Raw genomic sequence first — 18055 nt, 5'->3', positions numbered from 1 at the left:
AGAAGAGAAGGCAGGCCTGCCGGGTGGTCCTCGGTGAGAACAGACCAGTGGCTCTGGGTCCGCGTACAGAGGGGCAGCAGCTCCCCCGGTGTGCCCTAGACTCTTGGCTGCCACGACCAAGGGGAGCAGGAAGGTGATGTCTGAGGGCAGGAGCGAGCACCTACAGACCAATGACTTCGATGGGCAGCGCCGGAATCTCCCACCCAAGCCCTCAATCCAAAACCCGGGCCTCAAGGACTTGACTGCTTGTGGCTGCGTGTGTTTTCAAAGAGCTGAGCAAAGGTCAAAGTGCCTGCCCCCTCTCTGCCCTGCCCGCGTCAGCCGGGCTGAGGTGCAGGCAGCATGCACAGCGGCCCATAAAGGGGCCAGAGTGGGTGCTCAGAACGGCACATAGCACAGCAGGACGGGCAGGTGGGGCTCGGGGTGACTTCTCAGGACCCGCCCCACCCAGGAACCCGCAGTGGAGAGAGCTGAACTCGGAGCCTCCTCTGGACAGAGGCAGCTGCCTCAGCGATGTGCAGTTTGATTGTTCTCCCTGCTCCGTGTCCTTTTAGATTTCCCATAAAACGTGCCCCGGTGTGGAGACCTCGCTGGTCACAGCCTCCAGGACAGTCTCTACTCTGTGGACTGTCTGCCCCTCCATCAGGGTTGGCTCTGGACGTGGCGGGCCCCCCTCCCGGCCCGCTGGCCCCTCAGCCCCGAGACCGGCAGAGAGCCCTGCCCTGGGCCCTCCACATGGGTTTAGTCAGAATCCCCGGACAGCATCCTCAAGGATGCCCTGCTGGGGCCACCACGATCATTTCTTGAAATGGATGTCACAGCAGTGCTCTTAACAGCCTCTCTAAGGATGAATGAAACAAACGAGTAAACAACAGAAAACTCCCAGCGCAACCCTCTCTCATCTCCTCTAAAAGGCAGATCCCATAGCGGGGCCTGTTCTGAGTGAAGGGGAGCGAGGAAGCAACCAGAGGAAACGCCAGTGCAGGGTCTGTGGGCAGCAGATGGTCCTCTCTCCCTCCCGTGCTTGCCCGGCCTGAGTGTTTCCTCACCCGGGACTGCCCGAGGCCCTGGGGGGCAGCGAGCAGCAGGTCCCGGGGGCAGGGGCAGGTCCCCGGGGCAGGGGCAGCGAGCAGCAGGTCCTGGGGCAGGGCCAGGGGCAGGGAGCTGTTCCCTCCAGAGCAGCCAGATCAGAAGCTGAGCTCCATGGAAGGCTGCCCCTGAGAGGCAAAGGGGCAATGTTTTCGTGGGCCCAGGTCACTATTTTACATTAACTTGGGCTGTGTATGTGTGTGTCAGGGGAGGGGGGGCGGGAAGGGGTGCTTACCCAGCTAAGTGTGAGCTCAGCGCAGGCCCTGTGAATGATTAGACTGCTCTGCATCCGAAAACAAAGCCCCTACTTCTCCCCAAAAGAAAGGAGGCAATGACCTGGATTAGCCTCTTCCCTCATGATTCACTAGGTACACTGCATTTAATAAGGCGACTCATTCTTCCTTCCGTTGGGCAAAACATGACCCAACCGTGCTAGGTCCTGCTGGCAGCAAGTGAGGGAAGTCAGCGTGCCCGTCCCACCTCACCTGACCCCTTCTGAGCCCGGCTGCTCTTCTCTCCTGTGCAGTGTTATCAGGGCCCGGCCAGCCGCCGCCTGTAGCTAAGGACACTCCTGTGCACAGGGACCCTCCCCTGCAGACACTCAGCTCTGGGGGGTCTCGCTGTGCTGCGCATGGGGCCCCGAGGACAGGGGAGCTGCAGAAAGCTGGGGTGAGGCTTGGGAGAGGGGTTCAGCAAGGGTCTGGCAGCTGCAGATTGCTAGGCTGGGAGAGCAGACGTGGTGGTGGGAGTCACAGTTAGTGGCACTTTTCCTTTGTCACCAGCGGCTTGCTGGCAGCGGACGGTGGCGGGCTGCAGAGGCCGCCCATCTCCGCGAGGCTGTCTTCCACGGCCTTCGCAAACTTGGTGGAAGAGGTCTCCGGGCAGCTGTGGAAGCTAGAGATGCAGAAAAGGATGCTCTCGGGCTGGGGGTTGTAGCAGGCGCCATATCCGTCGGGCACCACAGGCCCATAGCAGCAAAACATCTCCATGGTGGTGGGCACCTGGGGAGAGGACAGGTCAGCAGCGCTGGCTCCCAAATGCCACCCGCAGCCCGCTGGAGTGAAGGGCGTCTGGCACCGCGGCCTCCAGGGAATATTTGCTTCTCGGACTACTTTCCACCCGGCGTTTGACTGAATTAACCAAACCAACCGACTGTGTCAGCATGATGGCCACGGCCAAAGTCATAACAACAAGCCCATCTCACCGCACGACGTCAGGGGAAGGGGCCATCAGCCACTCCCTGGTGTGAAATCTGCTCTGCGTGTGGAGTCAGGAGCTACGAGATGCACCTGCTGCTGGGTCTCGGCTGAGTCTCTCTCTCACCTGGGGGCCGTTCGAGGCACCGAGGCAATCAGGGTAATTTACTAAATGGCACCCTGGTGACACCCACCGGCTCAGTGGCTTCCCAGAGGGGGTAATTGATGAACTGGAGGAAATCTGGCCCGTCGCCTCTGTCGATCCCCCCCACATCCTTAATTACTGTCAGCATTGCTTGGCTGGTCTGATTTTTCTCCCCATGGCCTGGCACGCACAGTTACTCAGCACGGGTGTTTCAAAGTTTGCCATCAATCGGAGACTTAGTTATGCACCTAATATGTTTTTAATTCAGAGCATCGAGATTTTATAATCCGGATCACAAACCCAGAAAAATGTGTTTCTGAAGGCACTCCAGTCATAAATGTTCATTTCCACGGAAAAACCCACCGCACCCCCTTGACTTTATTAGCGTGTCTTGGGGGGAAATGGACCACGTTCGGGGGCAGGTGCAGGGCGGTCTGTTTTAAACCCATAGGTCTGGGCACCGTGTACTCGGGCCTTCAGAAATGACACTGTTTTGTTTTTTTGTTTTTTTTTAAACGGGCAGAACAAACCATTAGTCTTGCTAATAGAGCCCCTCCTTGTCAGATAAATGTGCCATGCGTCAGCCACAGGCCAGAAAGCCATGCCAAAGCACTTCTTGCCCACGGATGGCTTCCTGAAGAATTTATGTTGTTTCTGCCCTCATTTAGCCACGTCAGTGAGCTCACTGCAGTAATGAGAAAATCAAATTACCGCGTGGGCTTTTATCCTCAAACATGTGCTATGAGCCCCTTTTATTGCCCGTGTCCAGCCTTTCACAGATGAGATGGACTCTTAGTAAATTGATGTGTGGGGGGGGGGGGTGCTTTCTCTCCTAAGCGGCTGCCTTTCTCGAATGATTTCATCCTGCCTCTGTGATAGTGATCCTCCACAGGACAAGCCTGCGGCGCTGGCTAGGAGCCGCCGGCGGGCAGCTCACGCCTGCTGCGGTTGCACGGCCTTTATAACAATAGCTGTGTCCTGCTTGGAGGGCCCTGTCTGCCGGGCTGGTCTGGGCTTTCCCCCTCCCTCATCGCACCTCGCTGGGCCAGAGCTTCACTCTAGGCCTGTCGGGCTTGGGGGGTAGCAGACTGAAAGGCAGTAGTGTGATGGTTAGGGCACCAGACTGGGTGCTTCCTGTCCTGTCCACCTCTGCTAAGGGGGCATCTGTCATTACCCCCACTTAGAAGATGACACCCAGCGCTCTGATCATTTAGGTCATTTTGCAGAAAGTCACAAAGCTCGTGAGGTTGAGATATGAGACTTGCCTGACTTCAGCCAGGGCCCTATTCACCAAGCTCGTTAGAAAGCCCACTCGTGACGCTAAGTGGCTTGTTGGGCGACGGGCACCACAGGGCTGTACCTGGCTGGTGGAGAGGATGAATCGATTGCTCGTCAAGTATGTCTCGTCCGTGAACATCTCCGGCAGCTCCTTGCACACGTCCCGGGCCAGCTCCCGCAGCCCCAGCAGGTGGTTGTCGATGGCCATCCCTGTTATGGCCTGGGCAGCAGGGAACAAAGAATAGGAAACGAGACGTGGCTCCCACGGGCCTTCTCCCCTCCTCTCTGTCCGCAGTGCTAAGCGGGACCCCCATGGCCGCAGTTACCGCGGTGCTTGCTGCGGGCAGTGTGTGGGCAGCGGCCCCGCTGACCGCTTTACCCCGTGGCCTCTGCTCCTTGGGCCCTTGTGCACTTTACGTCCCCAGGATGAGTTGCAGACCTGGCTGCTTTCTAATGTGCGTCTGAGTTCCCTCCCGTGGTCCTGCTGACATGTGCCATTACAGCCACTTGGGGCTCTGAGTGAAAGGAGCAGGCTGGCCTGGCCATCCCTCTCCTTCTCGGGTAGGGAAGGGAAGGAGTCTGGGCAGAAGAAGCCGAGTGCAGGGCCCAGGGACTGCCAGCCCCATGCAGGCCTGGCGAGGGGTGCCCAGGCTGTCACTGCGCAGACTCTCACCACAACCAACACTTTAGCCTCCAGCGGGAGCCCGAGGAATGAGGACAGAGGGTGTTAAGATCTGTTCCTGAATCTTGGCAGCTATTTCATGGGCTCAGGACCAATTCAACTCAATGATTCAAAATCCAAGAAGTCATTTTGAGACAGAAAATAGACATCTTAGCAGAGGCTCAGCTGACATTTTCAAGGGGAAAGTTTGTTGAATGAAGAAATGTTTTTTCTTTTTATCATCACAAGGTATTTGAGTTCTTATCAAAGGATGAGATGCTCTGTCGGAGGCGCGCAGGGTGATGGTGTGGCTGGGAGTGGGCAGTGGGCCAGGGCACTCATTCTACAGCTTTCCCACTCGAGGCTGCATGTGTAGCACACACACTGGTTTTGCCTGAATTACATGTCTGTTTGGGACAATTTGGTGGGAGCCACCTCTGACCGACAGTGATAACTTCTGGGTCAACATCAAGGCAATTGTGAATAACTCTTGGCGTGGGGGGGCGGGCGGGGGGAGCGCGGTCACAGTTACGGAAGTTGGTCACTTAGCTGTTAGGCCCCCATAAGAGGAAACCTCCCATCACAGTGAACTTTGTTCAGGTTTACAAGGCACGTGTGGATTTGACAGCTATTCTCTTTCAGTCGGGAATGAACGCATAAAGATGACTCAGAGGCCCCAGTCTCCAAATGCACCTAATTATAGGCTGAAAAGACACGTTATACACCCACAGCTCACATTAGATGTGCCCCAATAGGACAGGGGAAGGACGGAGCCCCTCTAGGAAGTAGAGTGCACTTCTGGCTTCTCTGGTTACCTCTCTGTAATTGCTGACTTCTGTAGATTGATAGAAGCAGCTACTCTGTGCAACAGCCAACCCACCCCTGTTTTCACCATCTCTGAACTTAGCAACTGGTGTTGATTTAACAGATTATTTGGATTAGAGCCATGAGCAATAATGAGTACAATGACTCACCATACAGTCTTTCATTCATTCAGAGAATCTTAATTGAGTGCCTACTATGTGCCTGATGTGGCTGGGCACTGGAGTGACAAGAGAGAACAAAGCAGTCCTAGACTCAACCTTCATGGAGCTTTATGTGTGGTGGGAGGCAGATATTAAGCAACCATTCAAATAAACTGTGATTAACAACCGAGGTCAGTGCTATGAAGGAAACGATAGGTGCTGTGAAAACATGGGATGGGGGCCTGGACCACATTTGCTCCTTCACTGGAATGTCCTTTCTCCACCGCCACCGCCAAATATACTTGCCAGATATTTGGAGGGTTCCTTGGTGCCTTCCCCTGTCCCTTCCCGGGCATGGCCAATCAGGCACCAGGCTTACCTACAAAGCATCTTCATAGCTCTCCTCTCCCCATCCCCTATCTCTCTCTTCAGTTGTTCCCATCAACTTAAAATAGTTAACACAAAGTAACCCTATGGCAATGCTTTGGAGGATAGTTTTCTAAATTTTTTCCTAAAAGTTGAAATTATTATCAAAGTTATATATTTATATAGTTTAACAACCCAAATAAACCAAAGGCTTACGTCACCTTGCCAGCACTGTTTCCCACTCCCCAGAGGCAACCACTCAGAACACTTGGCATTGACTTTCTTAGTTCTGCTTTATGGCTACCTGTTTATATTTGAGAATAAAGCCCTGAAAAGATGAGAAGAGTGAGAATGTGCTTGCCAACGTGCACACACTGAGCTATTGTGTCTTGTTCCCTCAAGACTTTATCTTTGCACCTGCTGCTCCCTTCTGGGCCATCCTCTTGTTCTATGTCTGTTACAAGAACCTCCTCATCTTTCAAGTCTCATATTAATCACCTTCTCCTCCAGGAAGTCTTCAGGAAACTCCCTAATGACAGGATTTATGGACTGCATTTTTTTTATTTCCTAACACCCAGCACTTTATCTGGCATAAAGCAGAAACCAAAAAATACCTATTGGATACATGAGAGTGAGCTTGCTTTTCCCCAAACAGAGCAAACACTTCACTCTTCAGAGGAATTAGGGACCTATTCTAGAGGATACGTGCACTGACAAGGAGAAACATCTACATTGGCTAGTTCTAAAACCCAGATTTGCATTGTACTTGCTTTCAACTATAGAAAGTGAAATCTGGTCAACTTCTTCTCAAAGGCTGTATCAGAATGATTTGCAATTAATATATTGATCACCAGCCCTAGCTTATTCGCTATTGTTTGTATGCTGGCTTGCAGTGCTAAAAAAATAAATCATTTCTCTAAACTAAGGAAACATTTCCCTTACAACTTTAATGTCACTATTAATGTTCACTGGCTTTATATAAGCAGCATAAATAAAAGCATGGAAAATAAGAAGGCAAAATCAGGCCTGGGTGGGGTTGATGCTGCCTGGCCTGTGACTGCGCATGGTGTGCAGGCCACTACAGCTTGCCAGGCCCAGGTGCAATCCCCTCGCATTTGACTTCTCTTGTATAAAGTGGACATTGCTATGCGTAGTTGGTGCTATTATTGTCCTTGTTTCAAAGCCCATTCATTGTATTCTCATGAAATCCCTGTAGAAGGCAGGCGTGGTATGTTACCTAGGCTCTAAAAATAAGAGGGAGGAGGTTCTGAGAGCCGGGTGGCCGTGCCAAGTGGCTGGACAGTTGGTGGCTCAGCTGCCACCCAGCCTGTGCTGGGGGCCTGTCCTGGCATAGCCCACGGTCATGTGCTCAGGCGCAGCAGAGCCGGGGCACTGGCACTCACCATGACTGTGTACTCCGTCTGGGCGCGGATGGCACTCTTCAGGAGCAGCAGCTTTTCGGAATCCTGCAAACAGACCAGGCTTGAAGCATGTGGGGTGTTAAGAGGCTGCTCAGTGACGAGCAGGCCGAAGGGGCGGCTCCCTTGAGACCCCTCAGACGGAGCGGGGCTTACCGGCACGGCAGCCTCGTGGTCTGTGACGGCTTTCACAAACCTCAGTGCTTCTGGAGTGGCCGATCGAATGTTGTCCACCCGTCCCTCCCGGAAGCGACGGATGGATGCGCTCTCATAGGTGGGCACGAGCCTGCGATGGAGCCTGCACAGATGAGGGATGAGTGCGAAGGTGATGCATCCTCAGGGACTCAGAAACCGGGAGGAAGATAGCCCGGGCGGCTTCAGTCTTCCAGCCCTGGCTTTGCTTGGCAGAGTATTTCATTTTAACGGTAATAGAGCTCATCCGGCAAGATGAATGCCGGAGTCGCTAATATTAAGAGCTATGTACATTTCCATACAGCGGTGACACTGCACAGGTATAAAGCAAAATACAAAGTAGCTGTAAAAAATCCCAACCTAGTGGGAAACCTAGAATTTTCTGCAAGACCTGATGAATCTTTGATTAATAGCACAGAATAGAATAATTGTGTAATTCATCATTCACGCCCCCGAGAGAATCCTGTTTGATTTAAAACAATTCACGCATGAACTATGGATGGAGGCAGGGAGGGGCCTCAGTGGTCATGGGTGTGAAGTCCAGAAGCACCTGGGCTCCCCACAGACCCCTGGGCACCCCTGAGTGCGCCTCTCCCCCGGAAAGCCGCGACAGGACAGCAGGCCACTCCCCCAACAGCCAGGGGCCCTCTCTTCCTTAGGCACGAACCAGACCAGCACCTAGGCTTGCGCTTGCGGACCTGGCTGGCACACACCTTTCTTTACCAGCCAGTAAAGTCCTTGGTTTGGGGGTTGGGGAAGGGAAAGACACAGAACTGAGAAGAAGAGCAGTGACAGCCCTGGGTCTCGGCCTCCTCAGGTACGTCTCTCCCTCGTTAGTGGCCTCCAGGAGGGCGGAAGGCCAAGTCGCCTGGGCCCAGTGCTTGGCTCTGTTTGCTTGGTGTACAAGTCACTATGCTCCCATTGCCCTTCTATCTCATTTGCCCAGGACACTGGCAGGGAGCGCCTTCCCTGTGTCTCCATGTCCCTGGAGGCAAACAGACGCCCTCACTGGCTGGGTACTGGTCAACCTCCCTGTAGGCAGTTTCCAGGTTCTTACTGAATCTAGGAGCAGATATTTTTTTGTTTTTTTAATTCGTTAAAGCTTAGACTCTGGAGAATGTTCATGTTTTAGCTATTCATGAGCCCCTGAGCCTCTGGCCATGTCCATTCCTCCCCAGGTCCAGTGACAGCAATGATCGCATGAGGAGGGGGTGCTCTGTGTAGGTTCCTCTTGGCTTTGGATCTGAAGCTCTGAAGTGCTCACTGGGGCAGGGGGGGCGGGGGGGGCAGCAGTCATGGCTCCAGCAGGACCCTGGCCTCACGGCCCATTTCAACCAATTATTATGCATCAGAATGACACTGACTGCAGTTCCAGACACAGGTCCTGCCGCAGGTCTATGGTGACAAGGTCTGTGTCCTGGCAATGCGGGGTGACGCCAGACTACCCCAATGAGTTAAGAAGACAGATTCTCAGAGTGGCTGCTCCCTTTCCCAGGAGTCATGGCCCCACAGGCCACTAGGACCCGCACGTGCTGCCTGCTCATTGCTGAGACTGCCTTGCTCAGCTTTAGACAAGGTCACCTCGTGTCCCTGGATGTTGCAAATCGAAAGCAGATCTGGTGGACGACTGCAATTTGCCGTCATGCCAGCATATGAGCTGTCGCCCCTGGAGCCCTGAGCCCTGGAGCGCCCTAGCTTGAAGAAGATCTACTTTGCATGTTAGTTTTAGCGTCTACACTCTGCCTTCAACCCTCACCCCCTACCACTATAGAGGTTTTTCTAAATCACAGACCTGGCTGTGCCACCCCTAGCAGACACTCACGTTGTGTCTTCTCACATTGGACTCAGTGCCTGAGGCCTACTCTGTGCCAGGTGTGCAAGGTACCCTGAGTATCATGCTTGGGAGGGACAGTCTAGAAAGCAAAGTCAACAAACCAGTGGACAAGGTAGTTCACACGAACCACAACCGCCACAAAAGGAAAAGAGACACAGTGGTCTGACAGAGGACTGGGGGGCAAGGGGCCTGAGGGGCCTGCCTTAGATAAGGGGTCACGAAAGGCCCTGAGTCGTGGGAAGGAGCTGGCAGGGGAAGAGCGGCGGTGGAAGGTGAATCGGCAGAGGCGCAGCCAGAGCAAAGGTCCAGAGACGGGAGAGCCTGGGGGAGACCCCAGGGGAGCCAGCTCATAGGAGCTTGCTAAGCCCGGACTCTGGGAGGTCCCAGGTGGTAAATGAGAATCTCATTTGCGTATTTCCAACTTCACGCTTTATGAAGACAGGATCTAGTGAGCCAGGTGGGAGGCAGAGACCCCGGGGAGCATGCTGCGGTTGGCCCAGCATGAGGTGGCAGGGGCTCGGGAGGGGCCAACGGAGGGGGAGGGAGGTGGATGGAGGTGAAGGGCAAAGAGACACGTGGAAAATAACCGAGTTGGTGGGGGACAAGGGACAGGGACGAATCGAGGATGAGTCCTAACCCTTTGACCTGACCCACTGAGGGACGCTAGTTCCATTTCACTATTGAGGCCATAAAAACAGGAGGTTGTGCTGCGGCTACAGGGGCCAGGTGGACTGGATGAGCTCAGGAGGCGGTGCACCTTCTCAACCCGAGGTCCCCACTGCCGGCCTGGCCTTGGTTAGCTCATTCCTGCCTTTGTGCTCTGTGCCCCTGGCCTGACCGGGACGCCTTTTCCCTTCTGAGAAGGTTTTACACCTTGAAACCCTGTGAGGTGGCACCTCCTTCCAAGCAGGCCGCCCGGCCCTCCACCCGCCCCCCAGCCCAGAGGCCTTCCTCCCTCCGGTGCTTCTAGAATCTAGGCTCTGGAGTCAGAGCAGCTTGTCGCAGCCCCGGGCGGCTCCGCTCACCTGTAGAAGGCCAGCTGGAGGGCCACCTGAATAAAGGCGTCGGGGCTGCACTTCTGCTGTTTGATGAACGTTTTCCCGTAGTTGTCAAACTTATAAACCACGAAGTCAAGATTCTTTACTATTCTGTGGAAAAAAGACAAGATGTTTGATTTCATGCAAAATAGAATGCACACATCTGAGTCTAACCAAGTCTCTTGAGCCTGCACGGTGCCAGCACTTGGAGGTCCAGGACGGTGCCTGCCCTGCAGGAACGGAGCGTGGCACAGGGCATGCTGGGCCAGGGTCACTCTCGACTGAAGGTGGGGCGTGGCTGGGTGGATGGTGGCCTGCCTGGCTGGAGGGAGATGGGCCGGGCCGCAGGGAGGGCAGAAGAGGCATTTGCATGGCAGGGAGAACACGGCCAACAAACCAAATCTTAGCAGCCCTGCAGAAGTGAGCCTGGGAGAGGCTGTTCATTGGCCTGTTTGGAAGGTGTGTCCAGCTTCCCTATGGATACCTTTGGCACCCGGGCCATTCTGCCAGATCCGCGAACACACTTTGTCCAGGGAAAAGCCCAGTTCTCAGATGGCTGCGCGTAGCACTCCTCTCTGAGACTCATCCCTGTTGCACTCAGCGAAGGCTGCCTGCCGGTGACTAAAAATCCATTTTACCCAGAAACTGCTGCTGCTGCTCCATGCCACACCCAGGCCCTGGCTGCCCGTGAGTCATTGTCAGAGTAGCAGGAAGGTTCCCCGAGTCTACTCTGAACCCCGAGAACTGGCCTCTCCCTTCCTGCCCCCCAGTGTGGCCACAGGATTCTCCCTTCCTGCCCCCGAATAATGACCAATCTCCTCCTTCATAATGAGCTTTGGATCTGGGCTGACTGCCCACTGGAGCAGTGCCCAGCAAGGTCCACACCACACACCCACCAGCCATGTGCCAGCAGAACCCTCGGGGCAACCTTGGCCCCACTCACACACTCGCGCCCTCTGGACGTGGCGCTCCCTGCCTTCGTCCTCCACCCTCCCCTCCACCCCGGAACTGTTTCTCTGGCGCACACCCGTGGCCTCAGCTCTCGGTGGGGCCATGCCAGGTCTGGGGACTCAGAGCGCAGAGAGCCGGTTCCCATGGGAACGCCTGGCCCGTTGACTCACCGGCCCCACACAGGCTGAGCTCACGGTCACCACGGCCCCCGGGAAACCTTTTGCCCAGACGCTGCCCACTCGACCCCACCCTTTTCCATGTGCAGCTCAGGACCCTCTGTTTCCCCACCCGCAGGCCTCTCTGGCTGCTCCCGGGCCTCCAGAAAGCAGCTGGGGGCCTCAGGATAAAGTGGGCCTGCTCCACCCCTAAAAGGGAGCAGGCTCCTCCCCTAGCCCCGGGCTCAGCCACCAACTCCCCTCCAAGTGCTCGGCTTATCCCCACACAGCTGCCCCAGGTCGAGATATCAGCACCACCTTAGAGATGAACAGCGAACACCCCTCCTCCACGAAGGCCCGCCAACCTCCCCAGCAGCTCCCAGCGAACTTGTCCTCCCTACCCCTCGGCCTCCAAGCCCAGTCACACTCTATCCAGCTCACCTACCCTATTCCCACAGGCTCCTCCTGGCTCTCAAAACCCCTGCACAAAATCCTCCAGGGCTCCTCACAGAATCCAGTTTCTGTGTTCTCTGTGGGTTTGGGTTACTGCATCACACACCTTTGCTGTGGGGTCCACTTCCCCACTGAAGTATGGAGGGCAGGGCCCTGGCACATCACCTCTGTGTCCTCAGAGTCTTAGCACAGGCCTGGCATAGACTGGAGTCTGCATATGTTGGTCGAATGAATGAATGAATGAATGCACTCACACTCACTGAACAAGGGAATGACCAACCAAGGTCCAGATTCAGTTGTCAGCCCACAGCTCTCTCCACACCTTGCACCCCACCCCCAGAGGGGCCCACACCTGCCCCTGGCCACCCTGCCGGGGTCCCATTAGGGCCTTAACTGCCCTTGGGAATAAAAGTTCCCTTTTCAAGTTGCAGTGTAAATTCAAGCAAATTGAAGTAGCTTGGATTCAAATGAACTATTCAAACCAGTTGTTTATTACTCCTCCAACAGGATGGTTCCCCCGCCTGGACTCTGCTCAGTCAGGTGGAACCCTTGGGAAAAATATAGCTGCGTGTTTGCATTTTATGGAAATGATGGATCCTTCAGCAAGGCCATTTCCCCCGAGTTATAACCCCCCTTCACTTTGACTACATTTCCATGTGGGGTGCCTCAGCAGCCAGGACAGGAAGGAGGACACAGGGTAACCCCAGAGCATCACCCCAAAGGAGACGGGCTTTTCCTTACCGTTGAAGTTTTTCTGCCGAGGAAGCTAGGAAGCCTTGAATTACGGGGGAGCATTTCCACCGCAGCCTCCGGGGGGCCGGCAGCTCACTGACGGAGTCAGCTCGGACCAGCTTCTTGCTGCTCATCCTGCAGGCAAAGAGGGCCCTCCTGCAGCCTGTGCTGGGGCTGCGGGCAGCATCTTCGGGGCCTCCGCAGCCGTCCCAGCGGCTGGCGGGTCAGTGGGCAGGAGCTGCCAGCCACTGCCCTGAGGCTCAGAGGCCACCCAGACTAGCAAGGGGCAGGCCAGGGTCCCTCCAGTTCCACCCGACTCCAAAGCCAATGTTAATAATAATAATTTTCCTGTTCAACTACATATACCACTAACAGTTATAAAACATTTGGAGAAAAATTGAAGCAAACGCTGTTCTGTTTGCAAAGGTTGATTGGGTTTTCAGTGACCCTAAAGAGCTCCCACATCATGGAAGAGGTTTAGAACTTAGATTCAGGGAGAAGGTTCTAGAAGGAGAGCATGAGCAAAGTTGTAAATGGAGCAGGAACGCGGTGTGTTTAAAGGCCAGCGAAGCCCTTAGTCCGGCCAGCTCGAAAGCGAGGGGGGGGAGGCCCAGCCGATGGACGGAAGGAGGTGTAGCCACAGCCCTTCCCTCCGTGCTGGGTCTTCAGGCCGCCATCCCGGGCTTGGGGCACACAGTAGGGCGGATGGGAGCCTCCCTGGGCTGAAGAGATGTTTCTGATTAGCTCGGAGCTGCCACGCCTCCCCCTGGCTGCTCTAAGCCCGCTGTGCGTGGCTGGTAAAGCTAAAATGTCCTTTTCAAGCTGGTTTGCAAATCCAATTCTGCTGACACTTTCCAGGCTGGCGCAGCCCCTATGTGGCCTCCCGGTTTCGTGGGCCGCTTGGCCGCTGGGGAGTCTGGCGTGGCTGCTGGGCTGCCGGGAGGTCCTGCCCCCAGACTCACATGTGCTTGAGGAGGTGCTCCACGCACTGCACCAGGACGATGCCGTCGAACGGGGAGTGCTCGCACACCACGCCGCAGGTGCCGTCCCTGCCCACCACAAACTGCAAGTAGAAGAGAGGTGAGCAGGCCTCTGGAGTCAGCATTTCAAACCTGCCCTTCGGCTCCAGGCCGGGGCCCCTGGCCACCGGAGGGGACCCCTTCTTGAGGCCACCGAAGCATGTTATCTCCCAAAAAGAACACTGCACGCTGCTGCCAGGGCCCGAGCCTGTGGGCATCGCACGCAGCACAGCCCCGCGCGCCCTCCCAGAAATGCTCTGGGCAGGGCAGGCGCAGCCCAGGGTCCAGTGACCCCTGAACAGCTGGGCACACTCTCCATCAGTCGTGGGCCTGTTCCCTCAGTGTCTGTGAGCCCTGAGTCCCCTTCACAGGGGGTGGCAGGGCCACCATCCTGTACTGCACTGTGTGAGGGGGTGCCTGGTGGCCCCTGTGTGCTTGGGCACCACTGGTTTTATTCCCAGGATCTAGGCCAGTGCCTACCCCATAGTGGGTGCTCAATGATTTTGTTGGATGACCGAATGAAAGATAACACTCCAACCTGGACGGCGCACAGATTCCTCGGGAGAAACAAAACCTCCCCTGATGCGAGCGAGGAAAAGGTGTATCAGGGACCCGACTCCACCCTGGCTGATGCCGCGGCTGGGAGAGGCCCACAGGCACCTCCTCTGGCTTCCGTCCGCTCTTGGCGTCATGCCTCCGACAAGGCTGGCTCACAGCACTGATCTGAGGGCTCCAGAGAAGGCACATGGAAGGACCATGGGAACTGGGATGGGGACTTATGCATTTTCATGATCTTACAGAGGCTGTAGTCAGCTGGCATGGAAAAGGGACACACTCTGCACAGAAACACTGGGAGAAAAGAATGAAAATGAGCATCGACTCTGACAGCATAACCCAAGTAAAGCAGAGCCGCCGGTAGCTCAGCCAGCACGCTACACTCAGGAGACACTAGCCCACCAGCCGAAACCAACCAGGCGAACGAACGAGCTACTGAGAGCTACTGAACCCTGCCGGGCACACGGCACACAGCACACACCGGGCCCACTGTCTCCACTCTCCCCCAGGGGCCCACGGCTGCCAGCTGCCCCCGTCTTCGCTCCCATTCTTCAAACTTCCCACAGAGTCTCTCAGAGCTCCTCCCTTTTCTCGCCCCTCCCCCAGTGCCCCTGCCTTCTGTCCCAGGATGGTCTCTGTTCTTCAAATTCCTGTCCATGAAGCCAGTGGGCTTCTCCAGATCGCCTGGTAACCTGTCCCACCTCCAACAGAACGCAGAGGTGAGTACAGTCCCCACATGAGGCAGGGAGGGGAGGACGGTGCCCACTCACACACTGATGTTTTTCTGTCCTTGCCACTAAAAGAAAGACAGGCAAACAGTGCCTTTTAACGACTGCTGCCAAGCCTTACTATGCTTCATGTCCTGTACCTCCATTATATCATTTCCCTCCCACAGTTTCTGCGTGGAAGGTAAGCCATTAGCATTGCTGTGAAGGCTGACACAGCCAGCGCAGCAGCGAGGACGCATCGGAAGTGGCAGCAGCAATATGCACCCGACGAGAGGGTAACTGCAGGATGCAGGCCAGAGGAGGACAAAACAAGCCTAAACGCTCATTACCTGTGAGCGATGCTGACCCGAAGCCAGCGATCGTTCTGCTATTTAATTGGGTCACTGTGACAGTGTGGTGGCTTTGAAAACAAACAAGATTAGATTTAGGGGGGCATGCTGGGGCAAAAAGGATGTAAGAACGGGAATGAGTGGCCCACCCACCCCCTCACCCCATCTGCTTGAGTGTTTTCTCCAGGCCAAGGCAAATGCCTTGTTTCTGAGCTAACGTCATAGGAATGAAAAAAAAATTAATTGCTTTATTTTATTTTGATTTTTATTCTGTGGAGATGCTGGGCTGCCCTACCTCCCAGGGATGAAGGGAGGTGTATCCAACGGCCAGCCAGGGTGACAGAAACTCAGAAACATGAAACATCTGGGCGTCAGATGTGATTCTTGCTGAACGTGTTGCGGACTTGTTTGGTGGGGGCCCTGGCAGGTGTGCGGTGGGAGATGGGGAGTGAGCCCAGGGCCGACCCAGAGGACCGGCACGGCACCGGCTGCAGGAAGGTTACTGAGCTTGAGTGGGGTATGGCCCCCTGCTCCTGGGCTGACACCAAGGCCACATCTCCAACCCTTCCAGCTCCCTGGGCCTCGCATGCCGCATCCTGGCCAGCAGAGGCCGGAGAGCGGGTCTGCCCCACGTGAGCAGGGCTGGCTCGGGCCACTGGCCACGCGGCAGGGGCGACTCACCTGCAGGGATTTGTCGTACCAGCGGTTCGCCCCGTTCTTGCTGCAGCCTCCGCCGTGAAGGAGCTGGAGCGCCCTGTTGGTGTCACTGAGCTCCAAGCCGCCGGGGGCGTCCAGGCACACCAGGCAGATGCAGCGCTCGATCATGTCCAGCGAGTCCCGGTTGGTGGAGTCTGCAGGGCGGGCAAGCAAGGACTCATCACCTGTCCCACTCTGGGCCTGGGGCCCCCTCTGCACCGCCTCACACTCCACAGGCAGACACACACCCAGACACCCAGATCTTGAGCCAGTCCTGACCCCTCCCCTATCCCAGTGGGTGGGCTGTGAAGTCATCCAGACTGTCTGAGCTTCTGTACTAGCCTGAGTGTCCCCCCAGCTGTGGCCAGTTCTGCCTCCAGATGTATGGCCACTGCTCTGCCTGTCTAAGTGAACGGAGCTGGTGCAGAGCTTTGTGCATGCACAGTAGACTCTACGCAGGGGAGGAGCACCCATTCCAATGCCACCATCCACAGTGCCAATTCCCCACCATCCACAGCGCCAATTCCCCACCATCCACAGTGCCAATTCCCCACCCACAGCGCCCATTCCAATGTCACCATCCACAGCGCCAATTCCCCACCATCCACAGCGCCCATTCCAATGCCACCATCCACAGCGCCAATTCCTCACCATCCACAGCGCCCATTCCAATGCCACCATCCACAGTGCCAATTCCCCACCATCCACAGTGCCAATTCCCCACCATCCACAGTGCCAATTCCCCACCATCCACAGTGCCCATTCCAATGCCACCATCCACAGCGCCAATTCCCCACCATCCACAGTGCCAACTCCCCACCATCCACAGCGCCCATTCCAATGCCACCATCCACAGCACCAATTCCCCACCATCCACAGCGCCAATTCCCCACCCACAGCGCCCATTCCAATGCCACCATCCACAGCGCCAATTCCCCACCCACAGCACCTCACTCCACACCACAACCCCAATCTGCCACACAGGCATATTTATTTGTCCTGAACTATGTTTTTCAAATATTAGATTCCAGAATTTTAAAATTAGTCTGTTTCACATGGAAGTCAGAAGTAAGAGAGCCAGGGTACTGCTCTCCTGCCCTCCTGCTCCCCGCACCCTGCCCCTCTGCAGCTATGTTCATGCTGGGACAGATGGAAGGGCCAGGCTGCCCTAAACCTGTGACCAGATGAGCCCATGGGGCCCTTTCAAGCCAATAGACTCATCACGACAAACCACCGAGTTGTGTAGGAGGCCTGTTGCCAAGGGAGCTGGAACCCTCCCCAGGGACACTGGGCATGGGGTTCCTCCCAGAGCAGAGCTAGGCCAGCCAGATGGGCTGCCGGCAGCTTCCTCCACCACGAAGCCTGCCCGGGGCACCAGGGCTGGTCTGCCTGGCCCTTCTCCAGTCAGGAGTCTTCCTGGTGGCGGCTGTGTCCCTCTCCACCACCCCCACGGGGTGTGGCACCAGGACCGCTGGAGGAGAGGCTGCACATCACCCAGAGAGCCAGACTTCTGGACTGGCTGCTGTACCAGGATGAGGGCTGCCCTCACCACCCGAGTCCCAGGATATTGCCTGCAGGGAAGGTGGGGGTGGTGTTTGAGGCAGACGAGCAGCGAGTGTGTGATTGCTGGCTGCATATTGCAATGTCCATGCTGCCTTCAGCCGCAGGACACCTGGTTTTCAGCTGGCACAGCGGCAACCAGATGTACAGCTGCACTGCCCAGCCTCCCTTAAGCTAGGGTAACCGTGTGTCTAAGCACTTCCAGCAAGACCTAGAAGCACTACCTGACAGCTTCTAAGGAACCTCCTTAGAGATGACTGACATGTGCTCTTTGCTCTTCTTCCCGCCTTCCTCCATCCTGCTGCCCGGGACACAGGTGCAATCACTGGAGCTCTAGCCTCCACCCAGGACCAGGGGGGTGAGGGCCATGCCCTCGCAGTGAGATGGAAGAGCCCCAGCCGCCTGCGTCAGCGCTGGCTCACTTCTGGCACACGTGAAAGGGAGAAGGGCCCCTGTATTTTTAAACCTCTGTTATTGTGGGTTTTCTGTCACCTGTGGCCATGTTTAACCTAACGTGCACTGCCTCGTGCACTGGGTTCACATTCCTACATTGCAGGGATTAGCTGCAGCTGAGAAGGTGCACCCTTGCTTTGCATAGTTTCTGCTCATAATACAGCCCCCTGGGGTCTGCAGGCATTTAAATTCAAGATCCTTGTCCAGAGGCTATTGTCTTTGTGGAATATGGGGGGGCTCCAA

The 18055-nt window shown here is 55.9% G+C and overlaps 1 protein-coding gene across 3 annotated transcripts in view; it reads right to left on the bottom strand.

Moving 5' to 3' along the window:
• Window positions 1-1148: 1148 nt before the first annotated feature.
• Window positions 1149-18055, bottom strand: part of CHAT (choline O-acetyltransferase) — a 52704-nt gene continuing 35797 nt past the window's right edge. For all 3 annotated transcript variants that reach the window (XM_059662096.1, XM_059662095.1, XM_059662097.1), the window contains exons 8-15: window positions 15785-15954; window positions 13435-13535; window positions 12482-12607; window positions 10170-10292; window positions 7275-7416; window positions 7104-7166; window positions 3791-3928; window positions 1149-2090 (exon numbers count right to left, since the gene is read on the bottom strand). In XM_059662096.1, the coding sequence (XP_059518079.1) occupies window positions 1845-2090; window positions 3791-3928; window positions 7104-7166; window positions 7275-7416; window positions 10170-10292; window positions 12482-12607; window positions 13435-13535; window positions 15785-15954 (1109 nt within the window). In that variant the 3' untranslated portion in view covers window positions 1149-1844. The remainder of the gene's footprint in view (window positions 2091-3790; window positions 3929-7103; window positions 7167-7274; window positions 7417-10169; window positions 10293-12481; window positions 12608-13434; window positions 13536-15784; window positions 15955-18055) is intronic.

The sequence above is a fragment of the Myotis daubentonii genome, chromosome 13, assembly GCF_963259705.1.
Source record: "Myotis daubentonii chromosome 13, mMyoDau2.1, whole genome shotgun sequence".
Taxonomy (NCBI): Eukaryota; Metazoa; Chordata; class Mammalia; order Chiroptera; family Vespertilionidae; genus Myotis; species Myotis daubentonii.
This window is presented reverse-complemented; position numbering and strand designations above follow the sequence as displayed.